The sequence below is a fragment of the Acomys minous genome, assembly GCF_964271855.1.
Source record: "Acomys minous genome assembly, chromosome: 12".
Lineage (NCBI taxonomy): Eukaryota > Metazoa > Chordata > Mammalia > Rodentia > Muridae > Acomys > Acomys minous.
The window spans coordinates 106486180-106510767 of record NC_140493.1 but is presented as its reverse complement, the minus strand read 5'-3'; the positions used below and the strand labels follow the sequence as shown (position 1 = coordinate 106510767).

The 24588-nt window shown below is 51.4% G+C and overlaps 2 protein-coding genes across 3 annotated transcripts in view; both read right to left on the bottom strand.

Moving 5' to 3' along the window:
* TTYH2 (tweety family member 2) overlaps positions 1 to 15532 on the bottom strand; it is a 41254-nt gene extending 25722 nt beyond the window's left edge. The window contains exons 1-3 of one of the 2 annotated variants that reach the window (XM_084750089.1): positions 15338 to 15532; positions 5681 to 5853; positions 447 to 558 (exon numbers count right to left, since the gene is read on the bottom strand). In XM_084750089.1, coding sequence (XP_084606215.1) covers positions 447 to 558; positions 5681 to 5853; positions 15338 to 15466 — 414 coding nt within the window. In that variant the 5' untranslated portion in view covers positions 15467 to 15532. The remainder of the gene's footprint in view (positions 1 to 446; positions 559 to 5680; positions 5854 to 15337) is intronic. The other variant, XM_084750090.1, reaches the window with a different exon arrangement.
* A 4652-nt stretch (positions 15533 to 20184) lies between these two features.
* RPL38 (ribosomal protein L38) lies at positions 20185 to 24300 on the bottom strand. The gene is made up of 5 exons (XM_084751650.1): positions 24214 to 24300; positions 24013 to 24046; positions 23851 to 23911; positions 20492 to 20614; positions 20185 to 20250 (listed from the first exon to the last, which is right to left on the bottom strand). Exons 2-5 carry the CDS (start codon positions 24013 to 24015, stop codon positions 20225 to 20227), a joined length of 213 nt encoding a protein of 70 aa, XP_084607776.1. The 5' UTR covers positions 24016 to 24046; positions 24214 to 24300; the 3' UTR covers positions 20185 to 20224.
* Between the last annotated feature and the right edge of the window lie 288 nt (positions 24301 to 24588).

Below are 24588 nucleotides of genomic sequence, written 5' to 3'. Positions count from 1 at the left end.
AGGACCAGTTTCCTTGAAGTCTGCATTTGGCCTTTCCACTAGAGTCTTCAGGAGGCACCAGGAGCTGTCATGGGGCTGGCCACTTAGAAAATCAGCAGCCAGGACTGGCACTCGGCAGAATTGACAGGCAGGCAGGGGCCGGGGTGAAACAGATGAAACCCAGCAGCTGAGGTTTCTTTAAGGGATGCACAAGCGTTCAGATGCTCTGCGACCAACTGGGGCCCGTGGGCTTGAGCTGCCCTGAAACCTCTCTCTAGGCCTGGATCACAGACAGTGTGTTTGCCTTTGGCAGGGCAACTGCTCAGAAGGCAGCCCGGCCCCACAACATCCATCACACAACTCTGCAGGGTGCAGCTGGGCTCCTGAGATCTGACTGGTACCCTTGTTCTGGCCTTGCTGACCTCATGGGATGTGGCTGTGCCCAGCCACCTGCCCATAATCCTTACCAGCTCGTCAATTCCAGAGAAGGTGTGGTTCGCATTGTCCAGGGAGTAGAGCAGCTGGTGCACCCCATCGTTGGTCTCGCTGTTTCCATAGAAACCAACACCCACCGCAGCACTACAAGCAAAAACCCCAAACAAAGGTTAGGGGTGATACCCAGAAAAGAGCACACTTATCGCTCTTTGTGTAGTGTGTGTGCACGTGTGTGTGCACGTGTGTGTGTGCATGTACACAAGGAGGCCAGAAAGAAGAGGATGCTGGATGCCTTCATCTGTTGCTCTCTGTGTTACTCCCTCGGGACAGTCTTTCACTGAATCTGGAGTTCACTGAAATGGCTATGCTGGGAGCATGTGAGCCTCAGATGTTTGCCTGTCTCCAGTCCCCATCCTTAGCACTAGGATTACAGATATGTGGGCTTTTTATGTGGGTGCTGGGAATACAAACTCAGGCAGTTCCTCAAGTCTGTACAATAAGCACTTTATCCACTATTTCCCCAGTCCATAAAGAACTGTCAATTTCTGTCTGTCTCTGTCTGTTTTTCTCTCCCTCCCTTCCTCTCTCCCTCCCTCCCTCCCCCGACCCTTGCAGTTATCTTTTAAAAAAATGTTTCTATAGCTGGGCATAGTGGCACACCTTTTTAATCCCACTTCTTGGGAGGCAGATCTCTGTGTGTCTGAGGGTAGCCTGATCTCCATAGTAAGTTCCAGGACAGACAGTCAGGGCTGATACACAGAGAAACCCTGCCTTGAATAATATAAATAAATAAATAAGTAAAAATAAATAGCTAGCTAGCTTTTAGGGCTGTACAGATGGCTCAATGGTTAAGAGCATTGGCTGCTCTTCCAGAGGACCCACTTTCAGTTTCCAGCACTCACACCATCATAATTCTATTTCCAGCAGGACCGGGCGCCGTCTTCCGGTCTCCAAAGGCACTGTGTGCACATGGTACCCAGACACACACACAGGTAAACCATCCATACACATAAAATAAAAATAAATAAATCTGTAAAAAAGATATTTTAGGGCTGGAGAGATGACTCAGAGGTTAAGAGCACTGTGTGCTCTTCCAAAGGTCCTGAATTCAATTCCCAGCAACCACATGGTGGCTACTATGAAATCTGGTGCCCTCTTTGGGTGTGCAGGCACACATGGAGGCAGAATACTGTATACATAATAAATAAATGAATCTTTATGACTTCCTTTATGAAGCAGAGTCCTTGATCCAACTGGTAACCCAGTGGGAACACGGGAATCAAGGCCCACAATGACACAGTGTCAGGTATTTACCATCACAACGATCCCTGCCCTAAAACTCGCCTGCGCTCTGCCTATTCCCCTCCTCCCCCCACCCCAGCCCTTACAGTGTCCAGGGCCTTTTCTAGAATGTTCTACAGCTGGAGCCACAGCACACAGCCTCTTCCGATCACTCCTTTGCCTTGGTGGCAGGCATTCAAGGTTCCCAGTGTCTTTCATGGCTCAACAAGACATTTCCTTTCAGCTCTGCATAATATTTCATTGTCCAAATGTGTCCAAGTTTATTTATTCACTCAGCTACTGAAGGATATCTTTTACTTGGTTCCAGGTTTGGGGAACTGGGAATAAAAGCTACCACAAACAACCACAGTGTGGGCTTTTTTTTTTTTTACTTTTGCTGGGGAGCTGTACTCTGGGGCTTGGGATGAGGGGGTGTTGTCTAAGGGGGAAAGTGAAGGGGCCACCCAAAGTGACCCAGCAGAAGCCTGCTCGTCCTGGCTGGCTAGATACTTCTGAAAGGCACAAAACTGCAGACAAGCCTGGGGGTCATGATTCGGTGGCTCCGGTGGGGCCCTGAGATCTGATTTGACACACTCAATGCTAGCCTCCAGGTCCCTCCTGACATGGTCAAAATCCCTGGACTCCCTGACGCCCCCCCCCCCCAACCCCTGACTTTCCCCAATCTAGTCCTCTTTATGAAGTTTTAGCTTTCGTCAAGTTCTCCCTTACAGAGCTGAGGCCTGTCTGTCTTGTTTAACCCAGAACCCTCTGGCTCCTGATTTGTGCTTCCGGGTGGCTGGAACAAGTCTCCAATTCTGTCACAAACCGTATCTGATATCTCAAAGTGGCTCCTTTGTCATCTCCTGCCTTCTGTTCTCTGTGACAGACACTTGAGACAGGGTCTCATGTATCCACAGCTGGGCCTCACATTCCCCATACAGCAGAGGATGACCTTGAACTCCTGTCTCCTTCACCCTGTCTCCATCTCTTGGTGGGATTGCAAGCATAAGCCACCATGCCTGGTTTACAATGTCACTCTTCAACTGGGACTGAGCAGAGTATGGGGAGCTGTTTGGTGCGTGCATGCCTACGTGCGTTGAGTGCATGCGTCTGTGCATGTGCGTGTGTGACTGTATGTTAATGCTCTAGGACTCTCCCCCCCCCCCCACTGGCCTGCCCTTGTGCCCTCACTGACATCATGGTCAGTAAACAGGCCCTCCCAGAACTTTCTCCTCAGGAACAGTCAAGCTCAGTCTCTTCTCTTTCCTATTGATTTTAACCAAAAGACAAGCTTGAATTCCATCGGTGTGAAATTTCATGGTTGGCTTGAATCCAACACTCCAGCCTGGGCAAATCATTTGCAATTTTAACTCTATCATCCCTCATATTCTATGAGGTCCATTCCTCCAGGGATCACAGGGGCCAATCAAACAGCCCCCTGAGTTCTCATCCGTAACTCCAAATTGGGGAAAGATAAGTGCAAGAGGGTGCACATGCATGACACACATGCACACGTGATATCCTTCTTTTCTTCTCCCTCTCTCCCTCCTTCCCTCCCCCTCTCCCTTCTTGAGACAACTGTAGCTTGGATGTCCAATTCATTTGGTCTTGAACTCAGAGAGATATGTCTGTCTCTGCTTCCTGAGTTTTGGGACTAAAGTTGGGTACCACCATGCCTGCTCTAGTCAGTGTTGTTTAAGAAACAACAGCACAACCCCAGCCTGAGTTCGCATCACCGCACCATTGCTCTGTCCATCCTTTCTCCACGGTATCGCTGGAGGTGTCAAGTGTACAGGTAAAACATTCACAGGGGAAAAGCATGCTTCAAAAATAAAGCCAGGCATTGGTGGTGCACAGCCTTTAATGCCAGCACTGGGGAGGTAGAGGCAGGTGGGTTGCTGTGAGTTCAAGGCCAGCCTAGTCAACAAAGAGACTCCAGGACAGCCAGGGCTCCATATAACAAGAGAAACCCTGTCTAGAAAAACAAAAACAAACAAAAACCCAAACAACAACAACAACAACCAAAAAAGGTAGCTGGGAGGTGGTGGTGCTCACCTTTAATCCCAGCACTCAGGAGGCAGAGTCAGGAGGATCTCTGTGAGTTCAAGGCCAGCTTGGTCTATAAAACAAGTTCCAGGGCAGCCAAGGGTACACAGAGAAACACTGTGTAGGGTGAAAAAAAGAAAAATTTTTTTAATTGCTGATGTCCTCTTGCCTGGAACCAGTTGTAGAATGCTGCCTAGGAGGAATCCTGCCACACAATGACCCCTTCTGTTTTGAGTTTTTCCTCCTCCTCTTCCTCCTTCTCTTTAGCTCAACTATTCTGAAAACTCCCCTTTTCTGCCTTTTTTTTTTCTCCAATTTTATTTCATATGTAGGAGTGTTTTGCCTGAGTGTGTACCAAATGTGCCTGGTACCTGCAGAAGCCAGAAAGGTGTAGGACCCCTGATATTGACATCCCCTGGCCCCCCATCCAGCTGGTTGTGAGCCACCATGTGGGTGCTTAGGTCCTCTGGAAGAGCAGGAAGTGCTCTTTTTTGTTTTGTTTGTTTGTTTTTCAAGACAGGGTTCCTCTATGTAACAGCCTTGGCTGTCCTGGAACTTTCTCTGTAGACCAGGCTGGCCTCGAACTCCTGCCTCTGCCTCCCAAGTACTGGGACTAGAGGTGTGTACCTGGCTATGGTGTTTTTTTATTCTAATGACATTATATCTGACAATAGGCTTATCTGGAAGTAGTCCTACTGAAAACCTAAGAGCACCTTCAGTTCTCTGGGAATCCATGACTTGCTGCACTGGAGCAAGCACTGCCAGTGTGCCTCCTTGGCTGCCTGGAATACCCCACACCAGGTAGGGGGTTTTAGCACCCCAGTTCTTCAGGTAGTCTGACCATTCTTTGACCTTCCTATTTGGGCAGGAACAATTTCCTCCATGCCCTGCCTCCAGCTCCAAGTGTCACCAGGTCTTAGTCCTTGCTCCCTGCTTTGAGAATGGCTCATCTTTTGGCTTCAGTGAGCCCCACACTCGCCTAACAAGATGAGATCATGAACATGTTGTCATACTCCATCCTGACCAAAAAGCTGATAAACAATGAAGCCGACAAACAGCATAATAGAAAAATATGAGCCGGGTGGTGGTGTTGTACACCTTTAATCCCGGAGGCAGAGGCAAGTGCATCTCTGAGTTTGAGGCCAGCCTGGTCTAGAGTGAGTTCCAGGACAGTCAGGGCTACACAGAGAAACGAAACCCTGTCTCAACCAGAAAAGAGAAAGAAAGAAAGAAAGAAAGAAAGAAAGAAAGAAAGAAAGAAAGAAGGAAAGAAAGAAAGAAGGAAAGGTCCAAGAGTAAGGTGACCCACACCCTTCAACATCTCAAGGGGCACTTACACATTGGGGAAAGACACCTGCAGATACAGAAACAAGAAAACTACACCAACTCCTGTACATGGAGCTAGCATGCTCATGGGCTGGGGGCTGGGTGGATGGGGAGGTAGCACGAGCCCTCACACAGTGCTGGGGACCCTCATTTCTCAGCCAGAGTGCAAGAGGGCACCCCCCCCATGGGCATGATGATGGAAGCAATTGGGGCTAACTTCTGATCTTGCAGACCCAGGGTGGCAGTGGATGCAGAGAAAAGAAATGCCCACTGTCCACCTGGTCAACTCAGGGAGGGACCCATGTGGCTGTGAGGCCTAGCCCTGGTCCGGTATAAGGGTTGGGGGTGCCACTTTGCAGTCCCCCATCACCACACTAGGGACTGATTCCCCCACATGCTTGACCAAAAACCAGACAGTATTCATTTTGGGAGACAGATTTGTTCACTCAAGTGTTAGCTTGGTCAGTGAATGTGGCTAGACGCCGATGAGTCACATGGACATGAGGGGTGTCCTGGCCACAGGCTATCATCCTGTCTGTTGAGTGCCCCTCCCCACCTGCCCCCCTGTAAAAGCTGAGTTTGAAACCCCGCGGCCTGCCCGTGGGGCACTCACCAGCAGAGGAGCCCAGCCACCACCGCTGTCCAGGTGACGCAGCATGAGTTGGGCTGCTTGCTCTGCACCGTGTGGTCCCGCCGGCAGCAGCATGTGCACACCAGGTAAACGGCGAGGAAGATGAGGTTCAGGCCCAGGCCAATGGCAGCCAACACCCCCAGGAAGAGCAGCGACTGTAAGAGGGACAGGCTGTGTCAGCTTTGGGCCCAGCAGCCGGCAGGGAGTCTTAGGAGCTCTACAACACCCTTAGGCCCAACCCGCTAAACAGCCCATCCTATATTTGGGTGCCAGGGTCGGGACGGTGGGTGGAGAAATGGACAAGCTAGACAATAGGAGGGGGGCGGGAGGGGGAGCTGGGGGGGGGCAGCTGTTGTGATAATTAACATTATCAAGCACAGTAGGATCCAGAATCTGCTAGGAGACAAATCTCTGGAGTGAGAGAGAGAGAGAGAGAGAGAGAGAGAGAGAGAGAGAGAGAGAGAGAGAGAGAGAGCACACTTTCGAGAAACGCTCTCACACTTCTAGATTACATTAACAGAGATGGGAGGGATCCACTGGAAATGTGGGAGGGACCATCCCATGGGCTGGAGTTCCAGCCTGAATGTAAAAGAGAAAGCCAGCTGGGCACCAGCATTCAGCTCTTTGCCTAGTAACCACAGGTGCAATGTGACCAACGGCTTTGCACGCCGCCACGAGGGATGCCCCCTCAACCGTAAGCCAAATTAAACCCTCGCTTCTTTAAGCTTCTTTTGTCAGGAATTTCGTCATGGCAATGACAAAAAAATAACTAACCCAGCTAAGCATGCCTAAGCCCCGGTTTCTGGATGAATATGTAGTCTGGGCCAGGCCTGATGACAAGCCCTGAGCCGCTCCGGAGAGCAAGAAAGAACTGCCAGCTGCAAACAGGACTGTGGACAACGAGTCCTATGGCCACAAGGAATGGAAAAGAGACAAAGTCTAAGCAGGACACTTCAAATAGCAAGTGAAACCAAGCTCAGGCCAGGAAGGATCACAGGTGCTACTTTTCCCAGGCTCTACCTTGCCAGACCTGTCTTGTTATGCCTAAATGAAATGTGCCTATTTCAGGTGCTGGGGTTACCCAGAGTCCTTAGAAGGCAGCTCTGTGCTCAAGAGTGGGTAGGAGCCAGGGTAGATAATCTATAGTGCCCTTCTTGCTCTATCCTGCCAGGGACAGCTGATGCATATGCCAGTAGGAGCAGTAAGGCCAGAATGTTGAGGGGGTTTGTACGGATACCTCTTCAGGCCTACCTAGTAGGCCAGGGCTTTCAAAGGGAGCTGTTGTCTGTTGGGAGGCCTAGGTGTCCCCCGCCACAGCATCTTCCAATCCCTTTATTTGGCCAGATGGACACCAGATGGCCCCAGGATCACTGGCTGCCAGCCAGGGCTGGACCTGGCTCTAAGTCAGGTTCCTGAGCTGACAGTCTCCTGGCTTCCCATGTGGCCTCGGTGATGCCCTCATCCAGAGTCCCCAGTGTACCAGTTTGGGGGGGGGGTGTTGCTCTCCTTAGAGCTTTTGTCAGGGAACCTGTGTGGGTGGTAGCGATCACCAGAGCAGGAAGCTGCAGGACACTGAGTGCAGGGAAGTGACCTGCAGCGCAAGAGATGGTGACTGCAGGCTGGGTAGACTGTATGGAGATGACCCATGTGGGTGGATGCTCAGCTGCCCATCCCTTTGAAGATACAGGCAGCCATAGGACCCCTGACTTGGGCTGCCCTGATGCCAACCCTGGGTGGACAGGCTTGTCAGCCTTAGGGACAAACCTGGAGGTGTCGAGGACAGCTGAGGGGACAAAGGAGATGCCTCAGTTCACTTAGCACCTGGGCAACGCTCAAGCATGGATGGGAAGTCATCCTCCCTCCTCAGGGAGGTGGAAGGTGAGGCAAGGGGGCTGGACCACTCCGTAGCACACCTGCCCCTTAGAATGACCTCAAGAGGCTCCTGTCCAATGAGAAGGTGGAAAGTCACTGCCCGTCTTCCTGGAAGGCATCTCCTTCAGCAAAGGAGGGAAGGGGGAGCTTTAAAGGTTCACGACAAAGTCACCACACTGTGAGCTGGCCTCTGACAGAAGCACAGCACCTCTCTGGAGCTGGAGAACAAGTGAGACCCTAAAGCCCACACTGGGCCAAGCCTGTCATAGTCAGAGCTAGGAGAAGCTGAGGATGTGACACAGGCAAGCTGGAAGACCAGTTTTCCACACCCAGCATAAAACTGGGCATGGTGGTGCACACCTATAATCCCACCTAGCTGGGACACCCAGGCCTCCCGACAGCTTCCTTTGAAAACCCTGAGCTGCTAGGTGGGCCTGCAGAAGCTGGAGGGTCAGAAGCTCAACGTCATCATTGGTTACATATGTGATTTGAGGTTAGTCTGAGCCATGTGAGACTCTGTCTCAAAAATCAACAATGAGCAACAGTGCAGTGGTTTGAATGAAAATGGCCCCCATAGGCCCACAGGAAGTGGCGCCATTAGGAGGCGTGGCCTTGTTGGAGGAAGTATGTCACTGAGGATGGGGGTGTGTGGGCTTTGAGGTTTCAGATGCTCAAGCCAGGCCCAGTGTCACTCTCTCTTCCTGCTGCCTGCTGATCCAGATGTAAGAACTCTCGGCTCCTTCTCCAGCACCATGTCTGCCTGTGTGCCGCCGTGCTTCCTGCCGTGATGACAGTAGCCTAAGCCTCTGAACTTTAAGCCAACCTCAGTTAAATGTTTTTTTGTTTGTTTGTTTTTGGTTTTTCGAGACAAGGTTTCTCTGTGTAGCCTTGACTGTCCTGGACTTGCTTTGTAGACCAGGCTGGCCTCGAACTCACAGTGATCCGCCTGCCTCTGCCTCCCGAGTGCTGGGATTAAAGGCGTGCGCCACCACTGCCCCGCTAAATATTTTCTTTTATAAGTGTTGAAATGGTCATGGTGGCTCTTTACAGCAATAGAACCCTAGCTAGGATAAATGACAACAACAAAATCCCCAAGACTAGAATAAAGCTAAAGCCGACCCCTCGTCAACCATCACTCATTCAAGGGTTTTCAAGTGCAGAAGTGGCAGATGAATGTCACCAGAAATTAACAATTTTGTCCCTCAGCCACTTAACTTCTCCTTCAAACTGACTCACACCTCAGGGACCAACACACAGAGCCTTGTGGGTGCAAATGCCACTGTTGGTTTTTAATTTTAATTTAGCTTTTTTTTTTTTTTTAAGATAGGGTCTCCACATTGCCGCTGGACTCACTATGTAGCCCAGGTTTTCCTTGCACTCTTGGCACTCCTCTCCTGTAAGTGCCAGGGTGGTAAGTGTGTCTCACCACACCCAGCTCTAGAAATGACACTCTGTGGTTGGGCATGGTGGCACACATCTGTGCCCATAATCCTAGTAGTCAAAACCCTCAAGGCCAATTTGGAATTCAGAATGAGATCCTGTTTCCAAAAACTAAAAACAAGCCCCACACTTTTCTTATAGGCCCTGAAGTCCCACTGCTAAGAAGCAGCTATCCCCTCCCCGCTTAGACAATTTTTAGGCCACTATGCTTTTATACACACTGTGACCCCGCGGCTCTACTTCATAAAAAGGAGGGTGTGTGTCACCAACCATCCCCCCAAGATCCACATACAACAGTTCAGGGTCACTTAGTCCAGCAGCAGTTGCCAAACACTGGAAACAGCACAGCTGTTCCTCACAAAGACACAGGCCAGGCGGTAGGCATACAATGGAATACTACACAGGCATAACGGATGATCACATGTGGCAGTGGGAAGGGAAGCAGATGCAGCATTTGCCTTGGGTGGTCAAGGGCACACCTGACACGGACCATAAGTTTGTGCCGGTCACGCGCCACCAGGCCGGGCTTCAGGGTCTGTGTTACATACATGCTGAGGGCTGTGGAGATGGCTCCGCGGTTCGAATACTTGGTACCAAGCATGAGGACTTGAGTTTGCACCCCAGCTCTTATGTAAAAGCTGTACACACACACACACACACACACACACACACACACACACACACACACACTTCATGCACACCTATAACCCCAGAAGTACAGAGGGGAGACAGGAAGGCTTGTTGGCCCCCAGCCTACAAGCACAGTGAGATCCTGTGTGAAGGGAATAGGCCAAATGTGCTAGAACCAGACACCCAATGTCTTCTTCTGACCTCCATGAATAAATAGGCATGTATACCCGCACACGTGTATGTATCCAACACACACACACACACACACACACCTTTAAGAGTAAAAACAATTGACTAAGCTGAAGAGTTAAGAATGGGTACGTTCCAGTAAGTTATTATGAATAGATACATATTTTATGTTTATTACATTTATTTACTTATCTATGTGTAGGAGCCCATCTCTAGTGCGGTGCTCAGAGGACAGCTTTAGGGCATCAATGTGGGTCCTGGGTATTGAAGTCGGGTCATCAGGTTTGGTGGCAAGTGCCTTTATCCTCTGAGTCAATGTATCATTACCCCTGGGTGTATTTTCACGAATGACTTGTGTTGCCAAGCTAATGACCCAGCTACCTTCACTCCCAGGGGGAGGGGGGGCTCTCTTCTCTTCTGTGTTCACTCCAAGCAGAAGTGAGGTGCCCCCAACTGAGGAGGGAGATGAGGCAGCGATTATCTTTCCAGTCTCTACAAACCTGCTCCACAGCTTTCCGTAGTTGGGTTCCAGATTTCTGATTCCTAGAAATTGGGAGCCTAGATTTCCTGTGGACCCCCCCCCCCCCAACTCCTGCAGTCTAGGTCTCCTGGACAACCCTGGGCCTGGGCCCTCTCCGGGTCAGGCAGTTAGCCTCAATTAGGTCACTGATAACACAGGCCAGTGCAAGAAGGCCCTGAGTACGAAGGTCAAATGCAGGTGCGACCAGGCTTGTTAGCTGCTCACCCCAAGAACCCTGGGCAGCTGAAGGATTAGAGCTGGAAGCTACGTTGTTGTTGGTGGGTCAAGGGCCAAGGGAATAGAAAGGGCAAGGAAAGTATGAAGAAAAGAGGGGGTGGGGTGGGGGAGACAGAGGGAAGTCTAGTCAACGTGGTGTCACCTGCTGCTCCAACAGGCCGTGTTTCTGCTTCTAACTAGTGCATGCATGGGATGGAGGGGGTGGGTAGTTATGCTCATACACCCTCAAGCAATGGCCAGAGCTTAGAAAGGCCAGTCCTCCTACTGCCCCACCCCCACTACTGCCTGCCCCAGCATCATGCCCAAACTCAGCCTGTCGTCAAAGCTCCTTCTGTTACTTCTGACTTATGGTTTGTAGTCAGCCCTACCCTGGTACTCAGGTTAGAGGGACAGCAGCGGGCACTGACGACAGACCCCCCCCCCCCAAGGGAGTACGGGTGATAACTTCAGTAGTGTGCCAGTCTCTGCTGGAGGCAGGTGGTCTCTCCTCACAGCTCTATAGGGAGGACACCACCTCAAAGCCTGGGAAGGGTTAACCCCTTGGGGAACTGGCGTGACTGCCTGATGACCATGACACTATGTTCAGATGGAATGACCGGGCTTCCTCTTCCTGGCCTTGGCTCTTCTCCCATGGGGCTGGGGCCTAAAGCCTGCCTTTTCCTCCTCAGATCTGCCTCCAGCTGAGCCAGGGCATCCTGTTGCTCTCCCAGAATTCCATAATTTGTCCTCAATGCACTTGGTTGGGGCAAAAAAGACAGAGTCTATAGCCCAGTCTGACCTCAAAAGTCCTTATGAAGCCAAAAATGACTTTTTGCGTTTACTTAGTTTATTTTTTATCTATCATCCATCTATCTATCTATCTATCTATCTATCTATCTATCTCTATCTTTAGGCAGGGTCTTTCTACAACCCTGGCTGTCCTGGAATTCACTATATAGACCAGGCTGGTCTAGAACTCATAAAGATCCATTGGCCTCTGCCTCCCAAGGGCTGGGATTTCAGGTGTGTGCCACCACAGGCAGTTTTATGGCGTGCTGGGGATGGAACTCAGGGTTTTGTGCAGGCTAGGCAACGCACTCACAACTGAACTACATGCTCAGCCTCTCACTGGGGACTCCGTGAAGGGGAAAAGCCAAAGCAAACCTCGACAATGAACATCTCCCGCGCCTCCTAACACACGGCCTGCAGAAGGCCCAGCTGGTGAGCTGTCCTCAGCTCCAACAGGAAGTACTATGGACATGACATCATCAGGGTCTGGCCTCCCATGAGTGGACGGTGAGGGTGACAATTCCCCAGACCAGGAGGGAACTGAAGTGACTTCTCAGAGACACAGCCAAACTTTGTGACTTTCTAACTGTCCCGAGCACTGCCCACTGGGCAGCTAGCCAGCTCGGGTCTCCTTCCCAAGCAGTGATTATGGTGCTGGCCACCGGCTTCCCACCCTGAGCTCTTGGGCCCTTTTGCTAGTTCTCTGAAGCAGGGATCATCTCCCACTTCCAGGTTTGCTCTCCTGTCAAAGGGGATGAGCTCTGGGATGGGATCTAGGTTACTCCCCGCTACGGAGACAGAGCCCAGCAGAAGTCGCAGCCCACTGCCCTGCCCACCTCTGCTGGGCCCAGAGCTACTTCCTGCAAGCCGCTGGGGTGGTAGAGGCTTCCTGGGGACTCAGGCTCAAGTTCAATGGGGGGGAGGGCAAGGAGGACCAACTCTCAGGAAACTAGGAACTTCCATTGTACCCGAAGACCCCACACAGAAGCCAGGAATGATGACACACAACAGCAATTCCAGACCTTAGGGTTAGAAGGCAGATGGATTACCAGTTGGAAGCTAGCCTCAACTACACAGGGAGACTTTACCTCAAAAGTAAATAAGTAAATAGATTAAAAAAAAAAAAAAAAAAGAGGAGGGGTGAATGGTGATGTAGCTGGAAGAGTGCTTGTCTAGCATGTGGGAAGTCCCGGGTTCCACCCCCAGCACCCCTAAACAGGGCATGCAGACACACACCTGTATTCCTACCTCTCTGGAGGTAGAGGCAAGGGTTCAATATCATTATCATCAAGAAGTTCAATACCATCCCTGCTATGTGGTGAATTCAAGGCCAGCCTGGGCTACATAAAATCCTGTCTTAAAAAAAAAATACACACACACACTACACACACACAGACACAGACACACACACACAGACACACACACACACATACATACACACAGACATATATATCTCAAGAGCTGGCAAGATGGAGGACCAGGGCTCAGAAAATCCCAGGGAGCAAGCAGGCCCTTCTTGCTCAGGGACGTTCTCGATCACAGTGTGCTTGCCAGGCTGCAGTTCCTCAGCCATCTGCTCTTCTAAGCCCCACTTTGCTTTCTAGGTCCCAAGCACATCATAGTCATTCCTGGAGTCTAACTGCCTATTTCCAGCCTACCTACAGAGGTGTGTATGTGAATGTGTGGGCACACACGCACGCATGCATGCACACACTCACTCACGCAAGCACTAACCCTTAAAGCCCCCATTGTTTGTGGCTGTTGCATGCATTTTCCTCCCCAGTCTCCGTTGCCCAGGGTCTTCAGCTTTCTCTTTATAGGGCACTATCCTTAGACACCCGTCACCTCAAGGCCACTTGTTTAATGACTGCATCACTGGGTCCTGTTATGTCCAAGGCAAATGCCTGGACTTCAAACTCTCAGTAGAATAACTCATGGAATTACATGGAGATGAGGGAAAAACTTTTCATCTGCCTGTGGTCACAACAGCATAGAACTGGAACACAACTCAGCCCGTGGAATAGCAATCCCCTGCCTCAAACTATGCTTGCTTCAGGAGATGCCTCAGCCACTGCTACCCTGGTTAGCATGGCACCCAGGCCCTGGCATAACACTCAGCCTCAAATTAAATTTGCTGAGGACCATGCCGACTTATATCAGAAGGCACCCAGGCTACACTGTGAACCGACTAGGCTGTCTAACTCCTGCGCTAAGGAGGACAAGAGACCAGTGGTCAGACAACAAGGGGACTTAGCAAAATAGGGGTGGCCTCAAATAACAGCCAATGCCAGACTTCTGGTAAGGCCCACCACATTCATCTCCCAGAGATTTGCTTCCACCTATAGCTGAACCAGGATGGAAGTAGGGCTGGGACATGTATAGTGGTCGTGGGAAAGAGCCAGAACAAAAGGTTTGGGGTCAGGACCCTGGAGGCAGGGACTGTGAGTGAGACTCACACACACACTACACAAGTGCCATTTATCTATCCATAGACTGACTGGGTGGGTGGAGTCAGGCTCAGGTTGTGGGGATGAGGGATTACTCACACATCCCTCTCCCAGACAGGAGTCTCCTTGACCCAGCTGAGGGGCTAGATCCCGTCCCCCCTCCCCCAGGGGAGAGAAGAAAATATGATCAGAACCCAGAGCACAGGATATGGGATCTCAGCACCACCCCCAACACAGCACTTGCTGAAGGGAGACTCCCTGGAGCTATGCCGGCAGCTCAGGGGACAGGCCTTCCTTCCATGGCCAGACAAGACTGGGGTGGGGGGTGGGGTGCACAGATCTGGTGATGTTAGTGCTGCATTGCCCCCCCCCCCCAGCAGCCAGGCCACAGCACAGGGATCAGCAGCCCCCTGCCTCAGAATGAAGACTGTCAGAGAGGACAAGAAGCTACTCCTGGGCAGTCTAGATAAGCCCTGCTCAGCCGGACTGCCCCAACTAGAGATTAGGAGATGGTGCCTTGCCACTGAAGGTGAAGGTCAAAGTCCCAACAGGGCACAGAGCTCTGAACTAGTAATAATGGGCCTCTTCCCAGCTTGCCCCAGCTCCTGAATCTTTGACCTAGCAGAGGGGACTCTCAGCCGGGCCCGACCGAGATGGAGATGGGCTGAGAGACTGTAGCTGGGTCTGGAAGGGAGGTCAGAAGCTTCGATCTGACCACCAAAGTCGCAGGGGGAAAGGTCCCTGCGTGTAAGGCTGAGGAGGGTAGCTGGCCCGGGGAACCAAGACCTCGGGATTTTAGGACCCAGAAGGTGTAGAGAGACACTAGGACAGCTGCAGGACATGGTGTGAGATGGGGTTGATCTGAAGCCACCATCCTTTCTTGGCTCAAACAGCTGTGGGTTTAGCGTCCAAGAGGTTAGTTACCCACGCCGCTTCGTTACCCACGCTGCTTCTTTCAGCCTTGTAGCCTTTGAGAAGGGGCCAAGGCAAAGGTATTGGAAGCGGCTCCTACCCTGCAGGCTGGGGCAGGGGGAAAGGAGCGCTGAGGACTCTGGCTGGAGAGTCAAGTCAGTTTCTGCCTAAACTTCTCTCAAGTCATCAGAACCGGAAGAGAAAACGGCCAGTGCTCGAGTCTCGGGAGGAGACTTTCGGAACACCCCCTAACACACCCACACACTGTCAGTCTCCCCGACTCAGACGCCCCACCCCCACCGTAAGTCTCTGGACGGCTCAACTCCCCCTTCGCCCGCGCAGCCTCGCCGTCCTTCCTCTCCTTTCCCAGCGTACTCTACTCCAACATTTTCAGCTTTACGAACCCCAGGTTTCCCAGTTACGACAAGCGTCCCGGCGAAGGGGCCCCAGAGAACGGAGAGGACCCAGCTGGAGACCAAAGGGGTCTAAGAGGCGCGGAGAGTACGGGCTATGGAGGCAAGAGAGGATGGAGTGGGAACCTAGGCTAGTGCGGGCCGGCTCTGGCTCCCGCCCCAGCTTTGAGGGTCCCTCTCGGTGCCTCGGATCTACGACGCGCGGGTTTACCTCCTGGTAAGTCTCGTCGCCCGGGCTGAAGGTGCTGTCCACCCGCTGCAGGCGCAGGCCGAGGTGCGGGACGCTGTGCAGCCACACGACCCACCAGGGCGCGATGTACTCCACGCGCGCCGCCAGCATGGCTTGGGCAAACTGCAGCGAGTCCACTGCCACTGCCAAAGCCGCTACTACCCGCTCCGGACTCGATCGGGCCCCGCCCCGCCCAGGCCCCGCCCCATGTCCAGCCCTAAGAGAGGACTGGCCCCACCCAGCACGAAGCTCTGCCAAGGCCCCGCCCCACCTCTCTTGGGTCTCTTCCTGGACACACCTACCCGCTCCCCGGATTAGCCCAAAAGCATTCTCTGTTACGACAGAAAAAAGTTGTGAAGTGAATTTTAGTCTAAGCTCTTAGCAATGCCTTGCTATCACATCAAAATAGTGGCCAAGGTTTGATGGTTCACGTCTTAGGATGGGAAGGCAGAAAGATCAAGAGTTCAAAGGTTGCTGGGCGTGGTGGTGCATGCCTACAATCCCAGTACTCCTGGAGGCAGAGGCAGGAGGATGACTGTGAGTTCAAGGACAGCCTGATCTACAAAGCGAGTCCAGGACAGCCGAGGCTACACAGAGAAACCCTGTCTTGAAAATCAAAACCAAACCAAACAAACCAAGAGTTCAGTTCAGTTCAGTTCAGTTCAGTTCAGTAGTGAGTTGGAGGCCAGTCTAGACCAGATTTTTTCTTTTTTAAAAGATTTAATTATTATGTATACAATGTTCAGCCTGCATGTGTGGCTGCCCTCCAGAAAAGGGCGTCAGATCACATTATAGTTGGTTGTGAGCCACCATATGGTTGCTGGGAATTGAACTCAGGACCTGTGCCAGTGCTTTTAACCTCTGAGCCATCTCTCTAGCCCAGCTCTTAAATAAACAAACAAACAAACAAAAAGCCAGGTTTAATCATAGGCAGATCTCTCTGTGAGTTCAAGGCCAGCCTGGTCTACAAAGTGAGAAGTGATCCAGGACAGCCAAGGCTACACAGGGAAACCTCGTGCCAAAAAAACAAAAAAAGAGGAAAGGAAAAAATGACCATAAAGTGCCAGTGGATAATTATTATTAATTATAATTATTATTTTTAGACTGAGTCTCACTATGATGTAGCTTTGGCTGTCCTGGAACTCATTATGCAGACCAGGCTGGCTTTGAACTCACAGTGATCAGCTGCCTCTGCCTATAAATCCTGGGCTTAAAGGAATGTACTACCACACCTGGTTTGTTTATTGCAGCATTGGAATTAGAACACAGGGCCTCGGGCAGGCTAAGGCATCTACCACTGAGCCCTTTAAAGACAGTTTGGTCCACGCCTTTAACCCCAGGCCATGCAGATCTCTGTGGATTTGAGGCTAGCCTGGTCTATAGAGCAAGTTCCAAGATGGCCAGAGCTACAAAACGTCCCCCCCCACCCCCACCCCCCCAAAAAAAAAAAAGAAAAGGAGGAAGAGATAAAAACCTACGTTATCAAGACTGGCTTTGAACTCAGGGTTATCTTGCCTTAGCCTTCTGAGGGCTGGCTACATGACACACACGGCAAGATTCAGTCTGAATTGCTTATTCTGGAATTTACTGTATAAATCATGTGCACTCAGAAGTAAAATGGGTGGCCAGGCGTGGTGGTGCACGCCTTTAATCCCAGCGCTCCCAGAGGCAGAGGCAGAGGCAGGAGGATCACTGTGAGTTCAAGGACAGGCTGGTCTACAAAGTGAGTCCAGGACAGCCAAGGCTACACAGAGAAACCCTGTCTCAAAAAACAAACAAACAAACAAACAAACAAAGATGGGCTTGCTGACCCAGGGCAGCGATCACCTGCTGGCTAGGCATCCAAGTGAGGCCAGGTGTTTGGGGGACTAATTGCTTAAATATGTAGGGCAGGCAGGACAGGGCTTTTGAGCTCCTAGAAGGGATGGGTGGGTAAAAGAGCACAGGAAAGGAGGGCCACCTGAGTGCCAGAGCACGCAAAAGCCCTTGCCGACTTGCACTTTGAGTGTGGATGGCAGTACACACATGAAGGAAACACATGCTAGGTTAGAAAGTATTTTTGGGTGAAAATAAAACAAGGTGCGACAACACCGGAAGCAGTCACATTTGGCCGAGCCCAGCTCATGTGGTAGGTAGTATGGCCAATGCAAGGCTCTTAGGCAAGAGGCAGGGAAGGGCCAGTGGTCACCTGTTAGGTGGCAATGGTGACAAATTCTGGGTCAGGCTGGGGTGGGAACAGCGCTGGGCAGCCAGCTGGAGGATACTTGGTGTTGCAGGCAGAGGTAAGAACGGAGGCCCCAGAAGGGCAGGGGAATGTAAGGTTTGGAAGAATCCACTGAGTGCTGGTGGTGCCCGGAAGAGAGCAAGAGTTCTGCGGGGTGTGAGGACAGGTGCCCCTGCTGTCAAAGAACCCTGTTAGTGAGTCCTGTCTGGCCACCGCTCTTCATGGTCAGTTCCATTCTGTAGTTGTTAGACCTGGCTGCTACTCTATCTGCACTTGACAGTCAAGGTTCAAGGTCCTCCATGCGTCATGTCCCGTTCTCCCCTTGGCCCCACCAGTTCTCAGGATGTCTCACAAACCCAGCACATTGTCTTGAACCCTCCCTCCTATCCTAGGGCACCTAGTGATGATTAAGACCCGTTTCCTGTTTAGACGGGGTGTGTGTGTGTGTGTGGCTTTAAACCTTGGTGATTAATTATTAACATGTCCAGCGCTTCAGAGTCTTGTCCTGGCATGAGAAGCGAGGGTAGTTTGGGGATGTCTCCAGAAGATTGCGAGGCACAAGGGGAATCCAGTCAGGAAAAACCGAGAGCTGTAGGGGGCTGCTTCCCAGTGGCCGGGGTGGGAGTGGGAGGGGCTTTGGGGTTGATGGAAACTCCTGTGGACTTGAGCAGCTGCTACACAGCTAAGATTTGTAGGCCCATACCCAGAAAGGTGTTTTCTATTAAGACAGGTGGTCTTGGTTTCCTGGAACTATGTAGCCAGGCTGGCTTCGAGCTTGCGGCAATCCTGCTTGTCTCTCAAGTACTGAGATCACTGCATGAGAATCTTAGAGGAAAACAGCTGAGGTAGTGACCTATGCCAGTGAGCCTGATTGCTGCCCTCATAAGTGAAGGCAGAGGACTGCAAGCTTAAGGCAACCCGGGCATTGAGGTGAGGGCCTCACAAGAAAACCTATCTTAGCAGAACTGAGTTTATGGGGCAGATCCATGTGCCCTCAGCCTCCAGATCTTTGATGTAGCCCACTGGCTGCCAAGCAGGAAGGGAGATGTGAACCATCTCCTAGAGGCACCGTCACAACCCCAGTAACAGCCAGGAGATGCAGCCTTAGCCAGAACCCCTTGAGGTGCTGCCCAGTGAGTTTCCTGCAAACCTAACCCTCAGTGACCCCAGGATAATGCTGTTCACTTTTAATTTTTTTTCCCTGTTCACTTTTATACTGGCTTTGGACCTGGTACAGAGCCAGAAGGACTACATGGCAAAAGCAAAGGTCCAAGCTCTCTCAGGGATAGGGCACGGCCACCTCTGTGTACCCAAGGGAGAACTCAGCACAAGGGCATCTTAGCTGCTCCTGGTGGACTGACGCAGAAGTGAGAAGCCACTCAGGAGCTGTGTTCCTCACAGCTGACAAACCAGCACCACCTGGGACCTCAGCAGTGGTGAGCCTGTTACCTGAGGGCACAGAGACATTCCGTCTCTGGAGCCAGCATGGGACTGCAGAAGCACCGTTAAGTGACTCAGGCTTGCCAGAGTAGGAGGCACCGCATGAAAAGGCACCTTCAGTAGACCACAGGCCAGACAAATGCTGTCAGTCTCCTAGGCGGCTGGGTGAGACTTTGAGAAATGTGCTGGGGACAAAGCCAAAGCTGTAAAGTGTCTTTCTTGGTAATCCTAAACTACAGGTTGTCTCTGGTCCCACCCTCTCAGGATAAACAAAAGCACCATCTTCTGAAAAGCTCACAGCATATGCAAAGAGGTCATCTTCCAGCAGATTGCTTCTGCTCACAGCCTGCTTGTTTAGGCATTCAACATGTTGCACTACATTTCTAAGAGCAGAGACAGAACTTCCAATCTTAGCACATTAAATTGGGTTTGGCACTCACTGCACACCTGCAGCCCCAGCACTCAAGAGGGGGGAAGGAAGCAGGATGGGATTCAAGGCCAGCCCAGGACATGGGAGGCAAAGGCTGGTTAATCTGAAAGGTCAAGGCTACACAAAGAAACCTTGTCTAAAATAAATTTTTAAAAAGTCAGCCCAGGATACATGGGATCATGTCTCAAAAACCACCCCCTCCCCAATTATGAGGCTTATTCATTGTAGTAGAGCGCCACCTGGTGGCGGGCCCCGTGTGGCTCACAGAAACTATGCAGGACTGAAAATTGCTGGTTGTTAAGCCCAGGCAGGGAATCATTTAAGATGTCAATGCAAACTTTGCCCTCTTATCACATACCTCCCTTTCTTCTCCACTCACTGGGCTCCATGCTCTCCTGACTTCACACCCCAAGCCTCATAGCACGGAACACTTCTTTCTCTCACACCCGGGGCAACAGCATGCAGCTAGTTGCCAGACAAGTCCACCCTTTCCACACACCCACGCCCACCAGAAGGTAGGCCACCTCACAGACCACTTCCAAGCCACGGCAGTGTACATTGCCTTCTCAGGGGATCAGTGTTTTTTTTTAGCTTAGGGTAAAAGGAAGGTGATTCACTCATCCATTGAAAACCCAGTTCAAGATTTGGGGTGCAGAAGGCAGCACCTCCATCCACCTCTCATCTCCGCCATAGCAATACCATTTCCTGTGTAAAGACCGAGCACACACACACAAAGACTTTCCAGGGGTTTTAATAGTCAATGCAGAGGACTGGGTCACTTCAGCTCCTTCACTGCCAAACCTGGGGAAAGAGAGAGAGAGATGGTTGACAAAAAAAATTTCCCCTCTGAGCCACCCCACTGCAAACTCAGGATATCAGAGTATGGTCTTATGGGCATTAATGAACTGTAAAAGCTATTTCTGGGATCAGACAGAACCTTAGAAATATAAATATAAACACCACCAAAGTGGCTCTCCTAACCCCGGGGAGACTTGCAGCACAGGCCCCTGCCCCCCCTACGCACTGTCCCAGGCCTGCTTACCAGGGGGCAGGGACTGCTTCAGCTTCTCCGCCTTCTCCTTGTCTGTGATGACCAGGGTGTAGAGGTACCTGCTGCAGCGAACCTTGAACTTCACATTATCTTTGTTCTTCTTGATCTTGACAGCTGCCAAGGAGAACAGAATTAGGATGAAGCTGCCACAGACACAGAGAATTGGTGCAGAGCCTCACAGGTCACGTGCCTTACACTCTTGCAAGTGGCAAGACACACCACCAGAGCCGAGCAAGCCCCCACCTCCTCGCACTTCCCTCTGCTTTCAAATGCTCAGTGTACTGGAAAGTGTGCTGGTCTCATTTCACTTCATGGGTCTTGGGCTTACTCAATTCATTTGCATGTGGCACAGTAAACAAAGCACCACAGAACATTCTAGAATGATCCCTGACAAGCTTTTTAAAGGGACAGCCTGTAAAGGAAGGAAATGACTTATCTGCTGAGATTAATATCTTCCCACTTCTGGAAACCAACTCTCTGCACTGTGGACACTCCATTCCAGTGTGCAGGAAAACACCTCCTAGATTTTTGTGGAACCTGTTTTGTTTTTTAAATTCTTACTATATTGCAATTATGTGCAAATGTGAGTGAGCATGGGCACATAGCTGCAGGTGCCTGGAGTCCAGAAGAGGACATCACTGCTACAGTTATGAGAGCTTAGGGGTGCTAGGGACCAAACTCTGCAGGAACACTAGGGATTCTCAACTCTCCAGCACCAGTCTCCTGGTTCTTACTCTTAATTTTATCTTGTGACTCTAGCTCAGACAGGTCCGGGTGTGCCTCAAATCCAACAACACGATTTGGTTCTGTTCCACGTGGAGACATTTGAGCTATGCAGCAGCAGGACAGTCATCTACGCCCTAGGAATGAGCTGGCATCTAGGTACTCGACAAATCTCTTGCTCCCAACTTCCTTGCAAACCTTTCAGATACCATCAGCAACCTGTGTGAAGTGCCCAATGCGCCAAAGACTCAAGTTGCTAACATGCATTTGGCCCTTAGCCTCACAGAAACAGCACAAGACTCGTGTGCACTCTCAACTCCACCTCTGCCAGTAACTGCTGCTGGGACAGGGCACATAACAGGAAGCCCTGAGGCCCTGCTCAAGGAATCGGCCACTCTGGCTTCTGTTTTACCAAGTCCAGACATCTGACGGTAGCACCCCTACCTGCTCCCAGAGTGAGGCAGTTCTTGAAACAGGCAGACCCCATATTCACTGTGTGGCTGAGGACCTTGAGCGCCCCGACACTCCTGCCTCCAACCAAAAGCGCGGGGTTACCGCGGTGCTTCACCATGTCCAGTTCAGTCAGTGCTGGGAAGCAACCCCAGGACCTTAGGTGTGATAGGTAGGTGCTCGCACACCCCTAGCCCCCAAGCATTATTCTAAGGGTGGCCATACAGCACGACACAGCAATTCTACTTCTGGGTAGATAGCCAAGATGAAGAAATGCAGAGTCAGGCTGAGAGAAAACTCAACATAGTGCCCACACACAGTGGAAATGCTGACCAGGGCATCCCAACACATGTCTGTAATTCCAGCACTTGAGAGACAGACAGTTCAAGGCCAAAGTAGAGATGCCCGTGCAACAGCCGAGTGGGCAAAGGGACGTTTTGCCAAACCCAATGACCTGAGTATGGTTCCTGAGTCGAGCCCTATAGGAGCATCAAGCCCTCAAGCTGCCCTCTGACCTCGTGTGTACACATACACAATAAGCAAAACAAGAAAACAAACCAGAAATGGCGGCACAGGTCTGCAATCCTAACTCAGGAGGCTGACGAAGAATCACTGGCTCGAGATCTGAAGTCAGCCTAGGCTACAAACAGAGCGCCAGGCCACTCAGGCCTGCCGCTTATTTCTAAAACCAACCAACCAAACCCACCAGAAACCAGGTTCGAAAGCACCCTCCCAACAAATCCATTACACTCAATTTCTTTCTTTCTTTTTTTCCAGGACACCGTTTCTCTGTGTATCCTTGGCTGTCCTGGACCAGGCCGGCCCAACAGCGATCCTCCTGCCTCTGTCTCCCAGAGTGCTGGGACTACAGGCATGCATCACTACACCTGGCTTGACTCAGTTTCTTTCTTCATTTTGCTTTTTCCGAGACAGGGTTTCTCTGTGTAGCCTTGGCTGTCTGCCTGCTTCTGCCTCCCGCGTGCTGGGATTAAAGGCGTGGGCCACCATGCGCAGCCTGACTCAATTTCTGTATCTGTTAAAGAACTTGATGGGTCTGCTAAGACGTCCTCACCACCCATGTTAAAGAAAGAGCTGTCACTTCTCACAGAGCTGAGACATGCGAAGGTGGGGTCAAATGTTACAGCCCAGATGGAAAACACCGCTGAGCCCACCAGCAGGAGACATCCTTCCCACTGGTGGCCGCCAGTCGTCACAGCACCAGATCAAAGGCTACTGCTTGTCTGACGTGACAGGGCACACCTAAGACCTTTTCGGATCATTCAAAGGCTCTTCCTGTCCAAGCCAACATGACAGCCCAACGCTCTCTACTTCCACTCATTATCTGGTTCTTTTAAACACATATCTGAGAGGAAAAGGAAGACCCGCAGGGCTATCCCACATAGCAGAAAAATAGGCTCCCTTTTTCCTGCTATGTGAGATAATGTCGCCCAAGGTCTTTCATTAGGCACATCCTCCCAAACATCCTTTAAATAGGGGACAATGCCCTCCCCGTATATAGAACAATACAAAAACAGCAGGGGCTGGCAAAAACAACTTTGAACCTGTTTTGTTTTAATCATCTATTTTTGGGATGATGCGGCCACGGAGGACATCGAATCTCCCCCAATCCTTTGGCTCTGCCTCCCACGTTGGAGATTACTCTCTGTGCACCAGGTCTGACACGGCAGGAGTGAACTAGGGGCCTCCTGCATGCTGGGCAAGCAACCTACCAACCCAGCGACACCCCCAGACCCAACTCTACTTTGGATTTGTAAAGAGTCTTGCTACACAGGCAGAGGATGGCCTTCTAAGATTAAGCAGGTGGGGGGCGGGCACCACGTCGGCTCTGCTTTCTGGTTAGTTACTTCTCCTGTTCATTTGGAAAGTGGATATTATTACAGGTATGTGACTTTTCTTTTTCCTTTTGAAGACAGAGTGAGTCTCACTATGGAGCCCTGTCTCTTAGCTCACAGGAATCCTCCCGCCTCCGCCACGTGAGGGCCGGCAAGGTACTTAAAAACGGTGAAGCGCGCTGCTGATCACTTGTGGTCCACTGTTCGGAACCGGCACTGCAGACCTTAGCGTTTATGACACGCTGGATCCCCACCGCCCCGACGCCCAACCCCTCCGTCGGCTCGCCCCACGGGCTCATCCCGAGCCCCCCATCCCCCACTCACATTTGGCATCCTTCCGCCGGGCTGTGAGCAGAAAGTCCTTGATCTCCTCAATTTTCCGAGGCTGCAACACAGGAGAAGCAGAGAATAAGCTCGGGGGTTGGGAGGGGACACACGCGTCCTGGGAGCGCGTAAACCCTCTCCGGTCCCTCGGCTTGGACTTACCATGGCTACGGGTGCCCGGCGCTGGGGATCGCACCTGTGGGAAGAGACCTCCGAGTTAACCGGCCGCGATCCCGCTTCTCCACGCCGCCCCGCCTGCTCCTCCCTCCCTCTCTCCCCGCAGACCCGCGCTCCTCAGACCCCGCAAGGCTGCGGATTGCCTCGGATTTAACTTCCTTCCCCCACCGTACCCAAAACACTCACAGCGGCAAGAACCGAAAAGAACGGAAAGAGAACGCGGCTTCCGCTTCCGGGCAAGTTAAACCCGCCCAACGGAGGAAATTGTATACGGTGTCTGCCAAGGACCAAGAACCTTTTTTTGGGCGTTCATTATTTCCATTTCGGCAGCCCTGCCCTCTTCTGGTTCAGACTAGTAGCGCAGCTTCCTAAAAGGAAAGGATAGTGAGGCTGCCAACCCCTCCCTCTGGACCAAGCTCTTTCTCCAGGAGCAAAAGTGATTGGCTTTGTTTATTTGTTTGTTTGGTTGTTGTTGTTGTTTTTTGAGACAGAGTCAGGTCATCCGCTTTCTTCATGCTCGTAACAGGCCTGGCAGAAATGAAGATATTCTAAAGGGACACT

Coding starts and splice junctions, on each gene's coding strand:
- RPL38 (XM_084751650.1), bottom strand. Junction 20,615..23,850: donor CCGGCGGAAGGATGCCAAAT/GTGAGTGGGGGA, acceptor TCTCCTTGGCAG/CTGTCAAGATCAAGAAGAAC. Junction 20,251..20,491: donor GAAGCAGTCCCTGCCCCCTG/GTAAGCAGGCCT, acceptor CTCTTTCCCCAG/GTTTGGCAGTGAAGGAGCTG.